This window comes from Platichthys flesus, chromosome 4, assembly GCF_949316205.1.
Source record: "Platichthys flesus chromosome 4, fPlaFle2.1, whole genome shotgun sequence".
Classification (NCBI taxonomy): domain Eukaryota; kingdom Metazoa; phylum Chordata; class Actinopteri; order Pleuronectiformes; family Pleuronectidae; genus Platichthys; species Platichthys flesus.
The window spans coordinates 22,946,113-22,968,764 of record NC_084948.1 but is presented as its reverse complement, the minus strand read 5'-3'; the positions used below and the strand labels follow the sequence as shown (position 1 = coordinate 22,968,764).

Here is a 22,652-nt window from a genome sequence, read left to right as displayed (position 1 = left end):
CATTATCAAATCCACTTAAAATGAATATATGTATTTCTTTAATTGGAACTGCAAATTTTATTTTATTTATTTATTTCATTTTCATTTGTTCTAGATTTAGTTTTGTATGTAGAATGTTATTTTCTGTGCTTGTTTTCAACATTCACCACTAGATGGATATTTACACAAATACATAGGCTACCTCAGCAGCAAAACATATTGAAAAATAACAAACAACTAATCAGTAGAAAGAAAATACAGAATCTCAAAGTAAAATACAATCAAATCTTGTTTATTGATTGAGTTCATCTACATACTGAGTTATATGTATATACACAAACTGCTGTACATTGACATTTTGGAATTACTAGACAAATTGACTAAACCATCTTAATTCCAGTAATTTTTTTATATTTTTTTTGCACAGCAAATCAATAAGAAAGGTATATGAAATAAAATTATATGGTTGAGATAAGGGAATGTACTGCTCTTTGATTCAGCATTAAACAATTAGACAGCTTTTACTTACTAAATAAATACAGAAAACTTTACAGTATAATTTGTAGCCGTGTTGAGTGAGTGGAGACGTTCAGTGGATTGAGTTTGGATGAGGATCCAGCAGATGGCGTAAAAGAACACGATAAAATATTGATATATGCTTGAACGCCACTGAAATGTACGTCTGTGAAAAACTGAGTTAACAAAAGTGGAGAGAATGATTTTGACAGACTTGACCTGGGAGACAGAAGTGCACATATTAGACTTGAGCTTCAAACACACACAGATCTACCTGTTGTCTCTGACAGATGTGTCAGAACGTTTAAGGTCTGAGCTACTTGAAGAGAACTATCAGTGGTGGTAGAAGTATTCTGACCCTTTACTTGAAGTAAAAATACTCAAAGTTATCCACTTAATTGCATGTACACAAGAATTAGCTGGAAAATTTTGTTAAAGGTTACAGGTATGAGATTAATACATTTATTTTGGAATTATTTTTATATTTAAAGACATATAGTGGAGAAATGGCAGCACGAATGACATCCTGAGCTGAGAAAGTCAAACTCCCTGGGCCTCCATCTGTCTAGTACTAAAGTAAATGTAACCACTTATTGACTTCCACCATTGAAAAGGATTTGTAATGTGTAATATGTGAAGCTTTGAGGCCACAGACAAAACCCAGAGAGCAGATAACCTGAAGAGGGGATGGGCGCAGTTCAATGGCCGGCCATCAACCTCTCAGGCATCACTGTGATAGCACACGGGAGGAGAGAGAGAATAATACTGATTCAAGATGATAGCATTGCCCAAGAGCTCTGTCCAGACCCGAACAAAAAATTGCTTTGTCAACTGCATGCACCCACCAGAGCTTGACACGATGACAGCAGAGCTCGACAGCGCCGGCGAGTTACAGAGCACAAGGTGCATTGCCAGGAAGAACAGTGAGAAAACACATATTATTAATAATTCGAAATAAAAAGGACACGTGCATGGAAAAACAAATGTCTAGCTCTGATAAATCCAGCATGAAAGAATTGGAGGAGGGCAGCGCTGAAACAGAGGGCTCTGATTTAATAATTAAACTTTGGAGAATGTGTTCTTCTTTATAGCGAGCTATGTGGCTCTTGGCTGCAACATATTGGCTGTGTTGATAACTGTTTTGGGCCCCGGCCACAAAAGAAAGGCTGATTTCAAAGCAGTTGCGTAACCCAGCGATGCAGCTCTGATCTGATCCGAGTGACACTTTCTGATTTCTTGGAGGAACAGGGCAGGATAAAGGGGGGGATTTGGACGATTGTCACCGCGCAGCACGACAACACACAGACACACACACATGCAGGTAGTTTTCAGCCCAGATGAAAGTCTGCAAACCAATTAAAAGGAGATTCCAGAAGCCGCTTGTGAAAGCCGTGACCTGCAAAGACGCGCGTAAAATCACATTAGCCACATCTTCTTCAAAGTGAGCCGTGCTTCACTTTCCCCCATCGCAGCGAGAGGGTTCAGCGCTGTCTTAGCATCCATCCTTAGCAGCTCCATCTTTTGTTGTAATGTGAAGGTTTTCAGCTTGGAGCCTTGTTCCGCGGCTGAAAGTGTGTGTGGCACGGTGACCTTTGATTTGTGCTTTGGTCCTTCTAATGAAGATTATGGCTCTGCCTTTGAAACCTTTGAGATACAGCACAAGAGACCCCCCCTCCCACAGAGGGAGAGGCCGCTGAAGAGCCAGGTCAAGAGTGTGGATCAGAGCTCCGGTGCCCTGCAGGGATGCTTTGACTGCGATGGAATGACCGAGTCCACAGACAATATTGATGAGGACACACTTGAGCAGTGAGCTGTGCTGAACATTTGAGCGAGGACACTGTGGGTAACACTGAGAGGCTGCAGCCCTGAAATGGATTCATGATGTTAGAATAGACGGATGAGGTCTCAGGTTTGTCGTTATTTAAGGATCGAGATTCAACCAGATTGTTGTCAAGCTGCACAAAGCCCGGCCCCATAATTCTAATTACCTTCAAGACTGGGCTTAAAAAAATATAGATTATTATAACATTGTTCTAATGTGAGTTATTTGCTATTCTTGCCCGACAGAACTCAGGCATGATTAGTGATGTCTTAAGGAGAAATGAGCTGAGAGTGGATGGATGTGGATAAACCAGATATTTTTGTCTTGTTCTAAGTCTGATAAGGAGCTGCTGGATGTGACTAATGCTTCTCAGACAGATGTAAAGTGTATAGGATCCTGTATGATTACCATCCAGGGCCTGGGAGGGTGTAAAGACGCAACCTCACACCACTTTCTTTAGGGGTTAAAAACACAAGCCATTCACTCTCTGATTGTTTCAAGGAGAATCTGTCTACACCCAGAATACAAGTGTCATCAGTATCCTGCACACAGTGTGTTCATGTGCACCGACCAAGGCTCTGATTGCCTGATGCCAAAAGGACACCAGTGGGATGAGAGCGGGCAAAAGAAGCGATGAGACCGACCATGTCTGAATGCGGCAGTCACTTCCTCGGTGAATACATTTTGCTGTTTAATTTTTAATTCATGTGAGTTAACATGTGCTCAGTGTCTTTCCCAGCAGGAGCGGGACACTCTCTTTCACCGCAGCCCCATTTTCTGAACCAGGCTAAAACAGATTTAATGAATTTTCAATCTATCTTCTCTTGTGTGGTGTTCATGCGACTCTGCCGTCGTCACACTGGGCTCTACTACCACCACATAGTTTCATATGCATACGAAGACTATTCCTACACAGGCAACGATATACAATACATTCTATAAATGGAATTATGAATGAACATCGAGGGAGCTGGTGAATCGAAACCCCACATGAATTAATTCTCATTCAAACCTAACCTCTCTTTTAGTTAAGGGCCTGGAATTTACAGAAAGGTCAAGGACGGACCTGGGTGTGTGTAGGGGGGGGGGGGGGGGGGGGTGACATTAAAAGACAATAAATCTATTTTTTTTCAGATAAACCAGTTACAATTGACTTAAGTGCAAATCAGGATCTGGCAGCTTCAGCGACGATTTCCCTTTATGCACAGCTAGCCACTTGGCACACTGTGCACGGCCCACTGCAGCCACACTGCTCTGCACGGCTAAGAGGACTTTAATGGGTTTTTCTTTCCACTTTGGCTTTAGCAACATAACCCACTGCCACTCGTCGGCCCGGACGTTGGCGGAGTCGCACCTGTCTTGTTTCAGAGCATTTCGCGTGGTCAGAATTTAGCCGCACAACGATTTAGCCGTAAAAGCGATTCACACGGGGGAACTTGTAGCTTTACAAACTGCTGTTTGCTTTAAAGTGGCCGTGATTACCTGATGTGTGGACGTGTTGGCTGTCTATTTGTCACGTTCAGTTTAGATGAGGGCTTAAAACCACACACAAGTCATGCTCATGACTTTAAGTGCAGCTATAACAGAGCTGTTGATACCTTATTTGATTGATAACCCCATAGTTAGAAAGGAGGCAGTGGAATCACCTTCTGGAGAGGAATGAATTATGTCCAAATCTGTAAATATATAACGGATCTGTTCACTTCGCATCTCCCACATTCAGGGCTCCTTTGGACATTGGTAATTTTTTTAATAGAAATGAATGAAACCGGCTTGTCAAACTGTTTATGGAGCTTAATGGTATTAGATGAGTGTTTACACACATTCGAAAAGGAGATCAGCCTCGTCTGCTCTGTCTCATGTTGCATTGCTCCGCAGCCTCACTGCTCTTTAGCTCAGATAACTATTTGTAATAAATATGACACTAACGTCTGGTTGTTGTGAAGGTTTTTAGAGAGATTCTTGCTGAATGCCTCACGGTGCAGCAACAGGGATGGAAGGAATTATTGCTGAATGAAAAATATTGAGACTAGCTGGAAAACAGTTGAAACATCTGTGCTGTGTACGAACAGACAGGCATCTACAGGAGAGCAAAGGTGAGCGCTGTGGATCATTTTCCTGGAGCCGGTGCTCGAATTCATCATCCGCTCTGGCTGGCTTCAATCTGTCCTCTACCTGTTAATCTCCCCCCGGAGGGATCACCGGCTCGGCCTGGCACAAAAGCACGCAGAAGGGGCTGCTTGTTTATCTTTGATTTTATCAACAATCTGCTTCTCTGGAAATATAACACACCACAAGACGACTCAGCACCAAGTTATGAGGCTGCTGCAAGAAATATCGCTCAAAATGACATGGTAAAAATAGCGGCTGGCCAGATGGGTTTATCAAATCAATCTTGGAGGGAGGTTGTTCTTGGGCACGGTGGAACTCCTGCCTGCCTGGATGCACATGTACTGTATATACACACCTCTCCAAGTCATATGGATGAGTTGAAATCAGTAATCCTTCTTTGTGATGGACAGCTGTGTGAGCTGACAAACATCTGGTAAACAATTCTCAGCATCTGCACATTTTAACGGACGTAATCTGCTCTGCTCATGTTTTTTATCCGAGTTCAAGGCTTCGAATTTGTTCTTTCTTGATTTTCAGATTGAGGACGGATCTGACGGACAACAGCGACTGATATCAAATCATTAGATGTTGGAATCACCAGTTTGCTCACTTCAAATTTGCCTCACATAACCGGACTGAATGACTTCCACCAGAGCCTCTAACAGTGACTGTGAATACCAAGAGTAACATAAACTAATATTTGTATCACTTGCAGGGAAGCAAATGCAGAACAATGAAACCGTATCAAATGCAATGTATCTTAATTTTCCTAAAACGGTTGTAATGCTTCAATTACTCATGAATATGATTTCATTCTCTTACATTACACGAAAAGAAAGAGCTGAACAACAAGTTTAACCTTCATCTTCACGTGGAACTGGTCGACTCATAGGATCATAGTGATTAGCGATACTCAAGAGTATCGCTAATCACTCGTGGGCCGTCCTTTGATGATGCTTCAGATGAGTAATGCAAACACTCGACAGACCACACAGCCCGTCGCTCCGGAGGTGACGGCAGAACAATAAAAATCCATTACGACTTTGGCAAAGCAATCGTGTCTGGGTGAGAAGGTTAACACAAGCAATAAGGACATGCTTTACGTGCATCTGAACTGGGTTTTGCTCTTCGTTGCTCTGTGTGAGTAGCTTGAAGAGGAAAGTGTTCAGTAGCCTAGAATAGCATGAGATTCTCAGCCGTGCCCTCAGCGTTGCCTAGAGATCGACACCGATCAAGACTGAAATAACTTTTGAATGGATTTCTAAATTTGTAATATGCAATAGATTGTAATTTTGACCGTGCCACATAAAGGACAGCTAGCAAAAAGTATTTTGATTGATCATAGACTGTATAGAAAGATGGATTTCCTCCCGTCATCCTGCTTCTATGCCTCAGCGTCAGTGACAGCCAGTGGCCCAAGGCTTTGTGTTTTCATCTTAAGAACGCCTCGAGGGAATTTCTTCAAATTTGAAACAAAAGTTTACTTGTAAGATAAAACTGTACTTATTTTGGTGAGAGAATGAACTGATTTGATTTAGCTACCCTGTTTGTGGATACCACTATCAGACGCCGAGGTGCTACGGTACATGGGTTTATGGATTCCAGGTGAAACCCAATGTATATAAAGATAAAATCAACTGACAAATTAAACCTTTTGTTACCAAAGTGAATATTATATTGTTTAAAAACGTTTCTGTCTTTTCTCCACTTCATCCTGCCCCTGCCAGGGGAAACAAATATGTAGAACATATGTAGAATGAGTGACATGATGATTTCTGCATGCTAATGAGGAAACTAATCAGGCGGATTCAACATGTCCTCGTCCTGGAAAACGGCCACGACAACAAATCATTGACGTGCACATTCCAGTGGAGCGGCCAATCACAATGATTTTGTGGCGGAGCAAGTACATCGACTCGCCGAGCATGAGTGGAGCTCGGCTGCGGAGAGAGCCAGACCCATTATATTAAATGACTGTAAACTGTAGGTGGCGGTAATCCAAATGGTGCCTTTAATCTGCTATTAAACCTGCAGAAGGAGAAGAGGAAGAGAACGTTAGAAGAAACAAACAAACATATTAGGAGGAGGGAATAATTTTATTAACCTGTCGTGTCACTGGGAATCAGTGAAGAGCTGGACTACGCAGAGGAAGGTTAAGCCCAGTTCATGCTTCTTCCTCGAAGTGACGGTGCAGCCTACAAAGAACCTGGACGTGCATCTCCCCAAAATATTAACTGCAGACGCCAAGAGCTGTTATTGGCCAACTTGGTAGCATCGCAATACGGGAAAGCTCACCGCCATTTTGGGATTAAATTGAAGTCATTTGAGAAAAAGTAATTGCAACTCCAACAAAATCCGCTCAGTAACACTCGCCATTGTTCTGAAGTGAACAGACACGCCAGAGAATTTGTAAATAAGAGTAAGACACTCAACACCATCATAGACACTCCAGGTCCACTAGTGTTTCCAGGGTGTAATTGCAGCAGGACTCACACACACACCTGAATGCTCGGCCCCTTGTGCACCAACCAGCACAGATGCACGATTGTATTGTATATTTGATGCAGCCGAGAGGTCAATGATGTTGTAGAAGTTGTTGATGATGAAGGAAGGATTCCGGGGACCCATTAGTTTCAGTGTAACAAAGTTTATTACAAGAAACCACAGGTCAGGACGAGCTCTAGAGACTCGGAGACACACAAGCTAATAGTGAAATCTGACTTGCAGGAGTCTTACACACAGTTATATAGGGAGTTTGGTTCCACCCATGACTTCAAGTATAACGCATCCCACATGGGATTTCTGACTAGATAAGGGCACATCTTTGTGTCCGAACATGAAGGCACACTGGTCAAGAACCTTCCTTCTGAGCCCATCTGTTAACTGTTAAGAGATGGTTCCCTAGGTCAAAGGTCATCCCCCAAAGGGTAAAGTAAATAAGACAAACATCTGGTGGACTCTCTGAGAATGTCTTTGTGTTTGTAAGCATATATCCACATGTTTTACTCTAACGAATACACGACAATTGCTTAACTAATATAATATTATTCAATCTTCAGTGGATCTATAGGATGTTCACTCGTCGTGATGAAAGGTTTCGAGGCTCTGAACTGAGATTGAGCACAGAGATTGGTGCACAGAAGAAAAGAAGTAAGACAATCTGTGTCTGGTTCCTTTGAAAGTCCCAGAACAGAGAGAGCTGCTGATACCACAGACCTTCATCTGCTTTAAATGTCACACTTGATTAAACATCCCCCCTTTTTTTGTACTCATCTGTTAAAAGTTCCTGCTCTCGGCTTCATCGCTGCCATGTGAATTTGCATAACTTTCATGAGACCGGGGCAATGATATTACAGACAATAAAGATAATGTAATACTGACGGGAATTTAAGTGATATTAATGGCCATTGAGAGACATTACTGTAGAAATACTGGACTAATGTGAAGAGATTTAAAAGGGAATGACAGAATAAATGTATACCCGAGCATACTTACTCCTCTTAACACAGACAAGGGACACAAAGTCTGAATGTGAGTGTGTGTTCGTTGTGTAGTGCGTGTGTGTGTTTTTCGGTGAACATGTTGGCAGTGTGTCTGCAGAAGAAGAATTACACCGCAGTCAAATTCACAGCAACTGCTGACAGTTTCATTGCTCTGATGCCAACTTCATACACCAGACGCCACAATTATTCTCTCACATGCATCATGCGGTGAAACAGAAGAAGCAAACGCTGAAAAAGGAAAATACTGTCCTCACTTCAAACTATCTCCGCCTCTTCAATTCATTGTGATCGCTTTAAACTTAAGAGACTGAGCCCAGGTCCGAGAAAGAAACGGACCTGGGCTAAAAAAACGTAGAACAAGACCCACATGCCTGATTTCTAGTTTCATGCTGCAGCTACTGCAGGGCGAACCCCTTGATCTCACTGCTTCCACTCTGCAGGAGCACAAACACAGCTCAGGCAGATGCAGGGTGCTCCAACATGATGAGCGAATGGATGAAACTGAAAACTGGACCTGCAGCCGCAGAGCCCTGACGACAGTTGATTACTTTAGTGGGCAATTGGGTTTTTCAAAATCAGACCCCTGAAACCGGCCAGGTGGAATTTTTCGTTTGTTTATTTCTATTTCAGTTTGCAGAGGTGCACACTAACAGATTCACAATGAACGACTCACAATCCCCTTAAGATCTGCTCACATACGGCAGCTCTGTGCACCGAGCATGATGCTGATAGGGAAGATTTCGCGGTTTAATTCCCACAGGTGCTATCCATGCAAAAAATGAAGAGGAAGAAAAAAAATGCACTCAGGAGCAGGTTGGTTATAGCCCATAAAAATGCATATGAACCTCTGCTTTCCATCTAACTGCAAATTGTTTTTATCATAAATCAAATCAGAATATCCCATATTAAGATAAATAATCTTGAAAGCATGTAATTTATATTTAGAGGATGTCGGCCTCATGGCTCCTGTTTACTATTCAGCCTTAGTTGCCATGCAGCTTGATGTTTGCCAATAGTTGCCAACACAGAGAAAGTGCTGGTGAGGTTTTGTTTTCTCTGTGTGGTGCCGCCATTTCACAGCAAATCAACAACTGCTTAAAGAATGTAGTCTGGCACACTTTGAAGAAAGACAGCAAACTGACAGACAACACCAACAACAAACATGAAAAAAGTTCTCACTTGCAGCCAAAACACAATTCGCAAAAACACAACGTCTTTTGAATTCTTCCAGGTCACGTCGGCTGCTCCAATTTAGTTCTGCACCTCATCAGATTGCATGTGGCACCTTGTTTTAAAACTACTCCTCCACCACACTGCGCCACACTACACAGCATGTTGTTTGGCGATTCAAGGTTTTTGAGATTTTCGATTTTCTGATAAAGACATTCTTTCCTGCATCACAAAACAAACAAACATCACCAACGAGTAAGAGGATTATGAGCTCTACTGAAATGATCCCAGTTTTTTCAATTTTCACCTGCAGCATCAAAAAGCACGGAACTTTGATGTTCAACATGAAATGAGGACAGAAAACTGTGTAGTTTTTGTTGAATATTTAAAAAATATTTAATATCCGTGGAAAGACGTAGGCACAATATTAAAATATGTTCAAAGCTGCATCACAGACTAATGGATACACTCTGGTCACCAATGTGCTTCCATCAGTGGTGCTTTTGTTTCAGGCTAAAACTTCTTTAATGAAACATGTGTTTGAAGTGCTGTTAGATTTATAAATGACCCACTTAGCAACAAATCAGGAAAGGCACAGAAAGTGGGGAATCTAGACTCATGAGAGAAATACAACTACTATTACCAATGCAAATAGAATTGTAAAATATAATGAGCTCTCTGAGCTGTGGAAGCTGGATTCACTGCTGACCATGAATAAAAAAACTATATATTTATTGCCATTACTAAATCATTATCAGTAAAGTTTTGCACCATCTTACTCTTTGGTTTTTGGTCTGGACTATCCTCCTCACATGGTTGTGACTCTGGCGGTTCTTCCTCTCCAACCCACACCTCTAAAAATAATTGCATTTCACATGGCGATGACAAATGAACAGGTGGCCCTTTTTCTCTGTTTTCTGTGTCTCAGAGATAAATGAGGGTTAACACGTGTGGGAGGAATCCTGACTGGTTTCATCCCAACACGTTTTGTCATTTACACCTCTACAGTATCCAGTCATTTAACTAAGCTGCTTTGCTTCTTTGTGTCTGTGCTCACTGTCGTTATAATGATGGAATCCTCACTGGTAGCAGAGTTGAACAGTGTTATTCTGACACTCGACCTGAATATTACACGGCTCAGTCAAGGACACTGGCCTCGGAATGGGAGTTACACCTCAGATTGCATTGCATTAACAAAGTGTGAGTGACCCCACAGATCACCACTGTGCCTGGAGCGTGCAGTGTGCATTCATTATTATCTGACACCATCCTCTCCTCTAATCCTGCAGCAGGGCGACACCCTCATACAGCACATGCAGTACGTCATATTATTTCCTAAATAAAAATGTTAATTTAGTTTGAATCAACAGTTGCACTAAAAAGCTAAAAAGATCATTTCTTTTTATTTCTGGAGAAGCCCACTCATCAGTTTTCATTATATTCTGTGGTTCTGGAGGAGGCCGGCAGGTGAAGGTGTAATTTACAAGGGAGTAAAAAGTCAATACATCTGCAGCCTCGACTTCGCCCGTTCTTTTCCCCAAAAACAATCTTACTTTTGCAAGTCCGTCAATTTCATGGATGTGCAATACTAAATTGTAGGAGTGCTCATAAGACCACCAACACACACTGATGCTCTGCAGCTACTGAACAGGTCTTCCAGGGTCAGCGCAGAGTACAGCCATCAATGTACAGCTTTGGAAGGGAACTAGCAAATATTGCTTTTGTGTACTCGGTCATGGTGTCACAGTAAAAACCACTGCACAACACCAACAATGGAATTCAGGTGCTACAATGCAAAAACTTAAAAGCTCCCCTCAGGGAAATAAAACTCACTATACATGTGTGGATGTGCTGTGTGGAGTTTGAATGCTCTCCCCGTGTTTGCATGTGTTTTTACTCTGCAGGTGCCTCCCCCCACAGCCCAGTCCTCACAATATTTATGTATATACATCAGCAAATTCCATTTCCATGTTGGACACCTCTCCCTGACAGGCAGATGTTAGAGAGTCCCCTGCTGCAGCCTGAACAGATACAGAGTCTGCTGTTCCCCTGCCAATAAAACTGATTAAGTCAGAGTGATGGTCTGGTTCTCTAACACACTCACACTGCCTCACATTCCCGTGCCCTCTTTTCTTTTGTCCCTATAATTATTTATGATTATGTACAAGTGATTGGACTCGAATTTTTTTCTCTGTGTGGATCATTTATTGAAATGCATGTTTTATACATTAGATTCTGGTCTGCACTACTGGTTATTACGGGGATGTGTTTTTCTTTTTTTCCACTGATTCTTGCCCTTGCCGCTGTCAGTTTCATGTGCAAGATAAATTTCCCTGCAAGGGTAATAAAGTTTATTTGATCTAATCTAATCTTCTTTTGGAATAAGCAGCTGGCAGAGAATAAGTATTCAGGAATATTTTAATCGCTATCAGTGGCCTGACAATATGACGGCACACTATTTATTTTATTGTGGAACCGGCTATGAAAACAACCAAAGTTGCATCATGACTTTCAACACATGTCCTTGGCCTGGCTTCAGCTGCAACCTGCACATGTACTGGTCCATGTGCACAAGTTCAGCCTCCTGAGTTTCATCCACTCTCAAGCTAAGGGTTGTAATTCGACACAGAGTTTTCCTCTATGGGGCTAAATTGTGTAGACACAATCATATTACCCTTACAGAGCCCCACTGAACTGCACATATACATGAACATAATTAATTCACCAGCCCTGCCAACTTCCATTATCGTGATTTTCTTGTTCCAGATAGACGAGCAAAGAGATGACTCCTGCTGTGGCACACCTTTCGAATGCATAATGTTTCAAATCAGTGCAACGCAATTTTACCGGATCGGTTATGTAGATGCCTGCTTTGTGTTTATAAAATATTCAGATCGGCACCAAAGTACTAACGTAGTATTTTACACTGTTAACATGACTCATCTGCAGGTAGGAATGAAAAGAGGAGGAAAACTAAAATTATTCATGGTCATTTTATTTGTTTTTATACACATTTCAACTTACTTTGAAAACAACTAATGTCCCAATCTGTTATAAATGGTCAACTGGAGACATTTAGCCGGTACCAATGAGTTTATATAAACCTGGACGACGCCTCTCCACATCCTCCTATTGAATAGAAACTAAGCCAATCACGTGTCAGTCTTAGCTTTCAACAATCACCCCATTTTTGTGGCATCAAATAAACCATCACACTCAAACATCAGTATGATAGGAGCTACACAAAACGACACAAATAATCGTCATTGGAAAAAACTTGCATGCTGAGTAATTACATTTTCCCCTTCTGCTAAGATTGTTGAGGTGACCTATTCTGCAGCCGGCCTCCAGGGGTCAATCCTGACGATTGGGCTTCACTTTTAGGAGTGTTCATGTCATCCATCTTTAAATAGCCTATGACAGGTCAATTAAAATGTTTGACATGTTCTCATTCTTTGTTTAGCATTAAGATGGTAAAGTTTGCTAACTAGTGCTAAATACATTCAAGGTTCAGTGTGTAAGATTTAGGTGAAAGGGATCTATTGTCAGAAATATAGAATATTAAATAATCCTATTTTTTTTTCACTTATGTTTAATCAACTGAATTGTAATTTTTCTTTACCCTAGAATGGGCCCTTTATATTTAAATATTTTATATTTGCAGGGAGTGGGTCCCCTCTGCAGACAAACTAACCTCTGATGCTCTCAGCTCGTAATTGTTTTGCTAAACGGATGTTTTCAGTCACCGCTGTTGCCCTGAGGGGAAGCAAACAGATTAGCAGCGAGTGAGAAACCTGAGTGACCATGAAAGCTGTGACAGAGCTTCGGGACGGCACCGACTGCAGCAGGTCTCCTCAGTGGCTCGGTGTTGGAGCCCGGCTGCCCAGTGGAACCTCACAGGAGAGAACACATTCATATTCAAAAGGCTCCAGTAGAAAAACCTTCACAACCTTCCAGCGGCTCTCCAGCCAGGACTCACATGGTTTCATTCAAATAAAGAGGATATTCCATTTTAATGCAAATCTTTACTTACAGAGACGTATGTGAACGTGGACTTTCTGTACAGGTTCATTAGTGAACAAGTAAAGTTTGTGGAGAGTTTCACCTCTTTGCTGACTCTCCTCCCATCTTGGCCACTGCAGGGCTGGTTGACGACGTCCAGCAGGAATTACTGCTTTGGCAGATTTGCTAGAAATCCAGCAGAGGGATTTTATGTAGATTTTCTAAGTGTAATCTTTCAGCACCTTTTAATAACAAATACAATTCGCTTCACCTCCATTAACTTAGATCCAGGGGCATGATTCTTGGAGGCAGAGTTCCTAAAGACCTGGAGGAACTGACTGCAGAGAAGCTGAAATCGCGAGGCAGAAAATGTTTTGTGCATTTAGCCGACACCAAACATCAGTATCTTTTAAAAACAACTTGAACTCTCAGCTGAACAGGAGACAGAGGGTATGGGAAAGAAAAAATGCAGAACACTCACCCTGCTCCCTCACCAATTGGGACGAGGTTTAAAGAATAAAAATCTAAACCAGACAAAGCCCTGCCTGACTGGGACGCAGTTGCTGACACACTGGAAATACTGGCAAAGCGAGCACACTTTTTAGACTTATTTCTGAATTATGCAGAGGACTTCCCTCGGCGCAAAGCTCTGTCTCACCAACACTCAGCACTCCGTGTGTGGGTGAGTCCCACTAGGAATAGAACTTGTTTCCTGCAAATAGGTTACAATTCATAGGTGTGTTAGGAGATGTCTACTTGACTTATTGCACCACTTCAAACGCCTGAGGCTAATCGGCTTTTCATGAACTGGAGCTGGCCGGCTGGGCCATTAGGCCGGTGTAAATTCAGCAGCTCAAATACTGTGAAGAGAATCGAGGACCAGCTTCTACATTACACTGTTATATTAACATTTCAAATTTAGATCAGTGTTATTAACATCAGGCCCTTTTATGATCCTAAAAGGTTTTTCTAGAGCTTTCACAATCGTGACCAGGCAGCAGTTGCTTCCAGTCTTTTCAATACGGCAAACGGCCAGAAAAGAAGGTTTCATTCCACAACCACGGCTCAAGGTCTTTCAAAGACCTTCGTTAACGGTCAGCAAATCATTGAGTTGGCCAATTAATTATGTGTGACAGTAAATTTTATACAGAAAAAGAGGGAGAATAAAAAAATTGGTATTGATGTTGATAAAACCAATCTTCCTCAGGACATCAGATCACTATTTACGAGTATGTGCATGAAACTACATCTGAGTTTTGAATTCAGAGTCAACCTTGATAAACCGATGGTTTTTTCCTGAAAGTAAATGTAGGATATTTATTTCCCTGAATGGACCCTTTTCAAAAAACTACATGTTAGGTACATTTAGAGAGTTATTAAAAAAATTTTTTAGCCTCAGACAGCTGTGATGCGGCCTCTTCAACCACATCAAACACTGTGTGTAGTTTCACCGTCTCAGTCTTAGCCTCAATTAACCTTTAATAACTTCATAATTTATACATTAATGGTTTTAACTAAATCCTATAAGAGGCCTGCAGCGGTAAAGAAAAGCAAAACACTCTCAAATATTTATACTTTTATGTCAAAATAGAGCACATTGTACAGCATCGAGGTGTCGAAAGAGAAAGTATCAGCCAGAGGAGAAGCAACGCTCCTCTGTTAGGGTTTGAGATTGTTCTTAAGATATAAATATACACATATTAAGTTCAGATTTCCAAAATAACAATAACCTCCACATGCAAACCCACAGATCAAGTCATGGACACACACTTGCATGGTCCCTCTTTATCACAGCTCAACATTAACAATACTAAAACATTTACATCTGTGAAGGACAACATTACAGTTCCATGACTCCAGGCAATCTCTCCTGTCACTCTCTCTCTCTGTCTCACACACGCTCACACAAACCCACACACAAACACACATATTCAAACAGGCAAGTCGTGTGCTTAAAATCCTTATAACTCCGTCTTTGCGCTCTCATTAAGTCCATCTGAAGGTTTGGCCCTTGAGTCATCCTTCAGCCATTTGTCGTAGACAGCGAGGGGGTCGATGTTCCAGTGTTTGTGGAAAGAGATGGGCACCTGGTGAGCTAAGAAGGCCCTGGCGTAGTCCTCTGGGCGTGCCTGAAAGGAAAGATAGAGTACAGCAATTTATATTTGGAAGGCGTCACAAGAGGCTGCCCGGTCATCGCTGTGGAGAGCAGGCGAAGTCAGGGAAGTTTGTTTTTTAAAGCAGATAAACGGCAAAGCCCCAGAATCATGCGTGTGTATTTTCAACTGACAGGGTGACCTGTAATTTGGATTGAATGAGTTTAATTGTTGGTCAACTCAATGGAAAACCAATGTTTTGTTGAAGGTCCTGCACATCTGCTGAGAAGCTCTCCTGTGGTTTCGTTAGGGTGGGACCAGGCTCACTGGGACATTCTGACAGGTCACAGTGATAGAAGCACAGGAGTAAAACATTCAAATGAAAGATGGCTGATGGTCAGGGGTTAGCTCTTTCCCCTCCCGGGCCGATGAAGACTTTCTGTGAGGAGTCTTCCTCCCCAGTCCGAAAACACGCAGGTTAATTGGACTCTTAATTTGCCCGGAGGTGTGAATGTGGACGTGGAGCCTCTCCCTGTATCTCACTGCAAAACCTCTCCCTCAACCGAACAGACGCCAAGGAATTTCACAAATACACACAGAGAGACACACAAAGAATTGCACTGGGAGAGAGTGTGAAACCAACCTGATGGAACAGCGGACTGTGGGTGATGGGAAGACCGAGGGCGTTGAGGCACATTCCCAGCACCATGTCATCCGGAGCGTCATCGCTGTAGCACTTGCAGCCGCTTTTCAGGAGCTGGACCACGGCTTCCCTGCTGAACACCATCCTACCACACAGACACACACACACACCAGAACCATGAACACACAACACAGCCTATTTAGCTGACCTGTAAATAATCAGTTCAAAAAATCACACAAAGATAATGATAACAACTCAGTTATCCACTGGAGGTGTTTAATTTATTCATTTGGTGAGAAGGTAGGGAGTGACACTGCAGAATCAAACCGGGATGTGTTGTTCTGTGCACAACAATGATGTGCCATCTCTTTGAAAAGAGAAGCAATTAGACACGAGCAAAGACATCTATGCCCGCTGGGGGGGGGGGGGGGGGTTATAAAGCAGTTTTTAGGAGACATCACTGTTGGGATAACTGGCAGTTGCAGTGTTGTAAAGTGTCAGAGCCACTGAAGTGTCCCTAAATGGAGGTTCTCACACAGCTCCCTCACCGCTCCACATTTATCTTTGGTGCGGCTGACAGCCGACACACAACTCGTGCTTCTTGTCCACTTTCACTTTGCGTGAAATACGAGGCCTTTAAAAAACGCGGATGTTACGACACTGCAGTCATTTCCCAACAGCCTCTGTCCGTGTGAGTATTGGGTATCGACGTCTCGTCTTCTCTTATCAACCGATGACTTTTTACTGCGTTTTTTACAGTTTCTTCTATCGCGTATATATTTACTGTAATGCATTTTTCCCTTAAGGGGGCAACACACCAAATTGAAACGGTTTATCTGAGGACTACAGATTTTTCCATTACATATTTTATAGTCCCTGTGCAACATCTGTATCTATCATCATTATTCCCTGAGCTTATGCACTGTGGAACTCACCCTCCACCTCCTGTGATGTAGCTGTAGCCGCCCTGGCTCAGGCCGTAGCCGTATCTCTCCCCGAGACACACGGGTTCCGAGGGGTCGTAGCAGCTCAGCAAGGCTCGCAGTCTGGGGAGGCTGCGGAAAGCAAAGATCAGGCTCATCACACACTCATCGTCAAACGTCTTAAGCATAGGCACGAGGGACACTGTCCATTTAGGACCTGAAGTAACGGCTCTCCCTCCGGCAACAGCCTCCAAACGAAGGGGGAAACCTGACGGGTGTAAAGTGAAGCCGGCTGGACTTGAGTTAATCTAGAGGTTGGACAAGATGTTAAAGTCTCTAGAAAATCAAAATGAACCGTCAGTCAAAGTGGAAGCAAAATGAAAGTATGGCATTTCAAGTTTGAGACACTGTTTCCTCGTAGAAAAAGAAAGAAACACCATGTTGAATAATGGTGGACATATGTGTTAATGTACCTGATGAGCGTGTCATCGTCCACAACCAGGAGCCACTTGGTGTTCGGGACGGTGCCGCTGAGAAATCTTTGAAGGATGGCAAAAGTTTTCCCGCAGTGGCCTGTAAATTGAGACACACTGTCAATGCTGGCCAGTGAGACTTAATCACATATTGACCCGGTGCTGTATTCTTGTTTACAAAGATGAATGAGCCCGTTACTGGAAGCAAAACACACTTGGTGTTAATGGGTATTTACATCCACACACACACACACACACACACACACACACACACACACACACACACACACACACACACACACACACACACACACACACACACACACACACACACACACACACACACACACACACACACACACACACACACACACACACACACACACACACACACACACACACACACACACACACACACACACTCACACTCACACTCTGCCTCAGAAAGAAGAAATTACAGTTGTAAATTACGCCCACAGGAAAGGATTTGAAAGGTGGCAGGCCGACCAACAGTTACAATTAGTAACTACCAAAGCATTTTGCATTTCACTTTGCAGACGCCATTAGTGTGAAGACTGAGTTTTGAGGTAACGCCCTCGACGCCCCGGCTCCACTCAGTTCAGCGAGCGGATGAATTTTTCATTGTAAACGGCTCCTGTGGTAATCAGGCCTGAGCGATGTTAATACCATGCTAAACACAGCCAATAGTCATTTATTTAAATAATATGGAAACTATTGCGAGAAACATTTCACTAATTTGACTTTTACTCCCCTGATAGGAGACGTTGAGGAGGCAATCAACATGAGACAAATCACTGTGCAGGGAGCTTACGAGAAGGAACTACTTTGCATTGGAAACTTTTATTGTGACAAAGTGTGAACTCGCTTCTGTTCTGGATTCTGTTTTCTGTGGTTAGCACTTTGGCCTCACAGAGGCACACAGCAGAAGTTCGTGGTTTGATTCCCGGCTGTGTGGGTTTGCTCTGGGTTCCACAGTCTGAGACATGCAGGTTGGTAAATGAGCTGCATTTATACAGCGTTCTTCTGTCTCTATCGACTCAGAGCACTTTACAGAGCAAAATCCATTCACCCGTGGACACACACGCTCATGCAGCGCTTTTGTACGCAGCTGTCAGCTTCAGTATCTCGCCCAAGGACGCTTTGGAGGACTCGAACCCACCTGTCCTTCTGATACCGGACGACCCGCTCCACCCCCTGAGCCACAGCCGCAAAGTTTGAGTTAAGTAGAGGTTTTAAATTCCCCCATAGCTGTGAATGTGATGTGTTGTTTGTTTGCCCATGATGCGCCACACCTCTCGCTCAATGTCAGCTGGAACTGGCTCCGGCCAGCACCACCTGCAAATGCTGAGCAGTAATGTGGTAATGGATTGATGAATGTTTAAAGGGCTGTCTTTTTAATTTACCAGGATTTTTGTTAGGGGTTTAGATTTTACAGCATGAGAGAAAATCTGATTTTGTGGTGTCCCCCCAGAGCCTTGTGAGAAAGTGGTGAAAAGCCATTTACCTTAATTCTGACGTCTCAAAGACATAATGTTTCTTTGTCATGATGGACCAGAGGTAATCAAACCTTTACTCTGCTGTGTTTGACATGATTCTGCCAGATGGAGCAAAATGTTCTGCCAACTCCCCGAAAACAAAAACAGTGGAAGTGGTAGTTGCACAACGAGCGACCTAAAGAAATATATACCCATCAGAATCCAAATATCTGCACGCCATCATGGCTGAGAGCGGAGACACGGAAATCCCTGGTGGCAAAGCATCACAAAGAATACTGAGGCCCTGCTGTTTTATTTATATCGGAACCCAATGTGTTTTTTCCCCCCTTGTATCTGAATATAGAGTAAGAAATGAATGCTTGAAATGCTGACAGGAATAAAATCCAACAATGTCGATTTTAGAGGCAGGTCTCCAGAAAAAACAGGTAATCTTATTTCCAGCTGGAGGAAGTTAGCGAGTGATGTTCAGGGAATCGGAAACACGCAGTAGAATCCGTGTTCGTGTGTCATGTTGCATCTATAATAAAAAATATCAGCACAGAAGAACGAGAGGACGACTTCTGCTTCCTGTACTTGAACACATCACCACCATACCATCACTTAAACCCACCTCACCGTGAACAGTGTGAGTATTTACTTAATAAAGTTTTGACGCCATGTTCCCATTTCAGGCCGTTGCATCACTCCTGCCCTCACCCTCTCAGACTGACTCGAAATTGTAAACCTCACACTGTTGAGTTTGTTTTTCCCATTGTGTAAATATTTATAAGGTTTGTGTTGTTTCATTGTGACTTCAGGTTGCAGCATAACAAATAGGCTCAGAGTGTTTTTAAAACTGGAAGTCAGGTGTATTTATTTTGTTTTTAAATGGTATATAAACCTCTTTTCCAGTTGAGATGAAGAATGATCTAATCAGATGTATCTATGTATCTAATATCTATCTATCTATCTATCTATCTATTTATCTATCAACCAATCAATCCATCTATAGTATCTATCTATCTATAGTATCAATATAGTATCTATCAATCTATCTATCTATCTATCTATCTATCTATCTATAATATCTATAATATATATCTATATAGAATCTATCTATTTACCCATCTATAGTTTATATCTATCTATAGTATCCATAACCCACCCATCAATCCATCCACCATCCATCTATCTATTCGTATCTATCTATCCACAGTATCCAGCCATGCTCATCACAAGAGCTTTATAAATATGATAAACCCTTTCCCCCCCAAACACCTTATTAGCAGCTAGTTGTGCTCAATAATTACAGAGTTTATTGACAGACGGTTAAAAATGCTCCACTCTCGTCAAACATACATAAAGACCATAATATTTACAGTTCACTTATGCTAATGTATGTATGGTTTTAAGAGTTGGCTCTAAAGGCACGTTGGGAAAGTCAACGGGCTCAGCGGAGTCATCTGAAGGTGACATAAATAAAGAAGTATGGTGGTGACTACAGATTCCAGACATATTGATGCTTGTTGCCTGTTCATGAACTCTGAGGCTGCTCTCAGAAATCATTAGCAGAAACCCAGAGGGCCGGGCAGCGGAGGAGACGGATTAAAACAAAAGAAATGGAAACAAATTATGTTCGTCCCGACCTTAATCGAATCCAAGTCTGATAACTGACTGCGTATCATTTGGATATTTGGCATCGAGGCGGCAGATAAACAGCTTATTTTTCACTTGACTTCAATCATATATCATTTCAGTGTGTGCTCATCTGATTATCGAGCGCGCGGCGACTTCAGGGCCCCTTAGTGACCGACTCCATCGCACATTTGTCTGTACACAGTACGACACTAATTCTATTTTCAGTTTCCATGGTGTTGAAGGACCGGTAGAGTTTTAAAAAAACAGCCTTTTCTCAGAATCGAGCGGCAGCCGAAATCCAATCTACTGTACTTCACCCAGATTGTAAATGCTATTATGAGTTCTGTTTGATTGACATCATGCACAGTTATTAAACTGACAGTAGCTCCAGGGTCTGGCCGCTTACCAAGCTGGAGAAAATCCCCTCGGGGGCTTGATGATGGACTTTGGCCGGCTGCCAAAGTTCCACCATTCAATCGTTATCTACCAAGAGTAAAAAAAAACTAAAATAAAACTGGCGTGCATTGGAAAGTGAAATTAAATGGAAGGAGATGATCTCTGAGAAAGAATTGGCTGACACGGTCCTTGAGAAACGTAAATTGTTTGAGAGGAGCAGACTCACAGTCTTTTCTAGAATAAAACGACAAACTCAGACGAGCATCGTTCGCCTTCCACGTTAATTTATTGTCATGGCTCTACCAGCTGCTCGTGTTTCAGCCTCGACTAGTCTGCGCAACGTAAACACACCTCACCTCTTGGCCCCGACCGGTATCTGCTGTATAGACAGAGAAAAACATAGCCAACGTTTTTCAAGATCTGGAGCATTGATGTTGTTTACGTTAACTTTAGGTCATTAAGCAGCACTTAAAGCACGTCGACCCTGCTCATCTCTTTCTACCAACCGACTGCAGCTCCAACACTCAGTTGACGTGGACAATGACACCCTCGGCTCGGTGTTAATCTCATTATCGGGCTCCAATGGCTTCGCTCAGAGGGTAAATAAACACAATCACCGCTTTAAAAGCATCTTCAAATGCTTTTTCTAGCTTATGGCAATCGACAGTGAACGTTTAAAAGCTTCTACACAGAAACCAAAACCCTGAAAAGCTCAGGACAACTATCAAGCCTCTTTGCTGTCACGGTCATAGAGGCATATAATGATAAAGCACTGGTCCTCTATCATATTAAATAGTTTGGGAATGTTAAGTTGCCGGGACGTTATGGAAACACCGTTTGTTAAACTGCAATTCAATCTACAATGAAATCAGTCACTAATAGTAATCAATGAGAGAATGAGGCAGAAAAAGTTCAATTCCTTTTAAACTAATGGACACAATTAGGGTTTCAATTCAACGAGGCTTTTAAAACTTTACTAAGATACAATCAGGTAGACTCGTGATTTCTTTGGGATTTTCTTGTATACTTCAAATCAATGTGTTTTGTTTAAAATGCCTTACACACATTACGGATGCATTCTGTGCTGCAGGGAACGTAGCTCAGGGATCTGTCATATCATTCTTTTTACTCTTCAAACAGCCATCGAGAATGCCCTGAAGACTCAGTGTCAGTGAGTTGTTGTGGGGATGTAACCTGCGCACGTATTTGCATCCACTTATGGCATATTCAATAATACAGTAGGAAAATTACCAAACAGCAGCTTGGATGAAGAACAGATGGGTCGTCTCACTCTTCGTGGTGCAGGGGAGCTTTTGTTTTAGCCCGTGTCTCTTGGTTTGTTTGTTTCTTTGGTTGTTCATCAACAAGATTACGCAAAAACTACTTAATGGAATGTTGTGGAAGGATGAGCCAAGAAACAACCCATTAAATTTTGCCCTTCATCCAAACAAAGGAGCGAATCCGTTTTGGACTGCTGGAGGATTTTCTTTATCGCTGCTTTTTACTTCCTTCTGAGTCTTTTTCTTTTTTTCACCAAGTTCCCGGGGAATAATTCATGTATCTTGGTGCAGCTTGATTGCATCTATTGGGAATGTTGGGCCTTGGAGGAGGCAGGCACGCTATTAAGTGCCGTGGTGTTCTCATTGCAGCGACTGTCTGACTAGAACTACTGAACCAATTTCCATGGAATTTCATGGAGGGGTGGGACATGACCCGAAGAAGACCCCATTAAATTCTGGAGTGGATCCAAATAAGAAGGCAGATTGAAGATTTTTTTTTCTTCAATTTTCTTTAACATGATGAGACAGAACCTCAGCTCTGGTGGGGGGGGGGGGGGGGGGGGGGGGGGGCTGTCAAAGTGCCCTTCCAGTTCTGCGTGTGACATC

General features: G+C 42.5%; 1 protein-coding gene across 1 annotated transcript in view; it reads right to left on the bottom strand.

Moving 5' to 3' along the window:
• Positions 1–14,667: 14,667 nt before the first annotated feature.
• LOC133952001 (beta-1,3-glucosyltransferase-like) overlaps positions 14,668–22,652 on the bottom strand; it is a 50,904-nt gene continuing 42,919 nt past the window's right edge. The window contains exons 12-15 of the mRNA XM_062386275.1: positions 17,237–17,336; positions 16,776–16,895; positions 15,841–15,985; positions 14,668–15,233 (exon numbers count right to left, since the gene is read on the bottom strand). Coding sequence (XP_062242259.1) covers positions 15,066–15,233; positions 15,841–15,985; positions 16,776–16,895; positions 17,237–17,336 — 533 coding nt within the window. The 3' untranslated portion in view covers positions 14,668–15,065. The remainder of the gene's footprint in view (positions 15,234–15,840; positions 15,986–16,775; positions 16,896–17,236; positions 17,337–22,652) is intronic.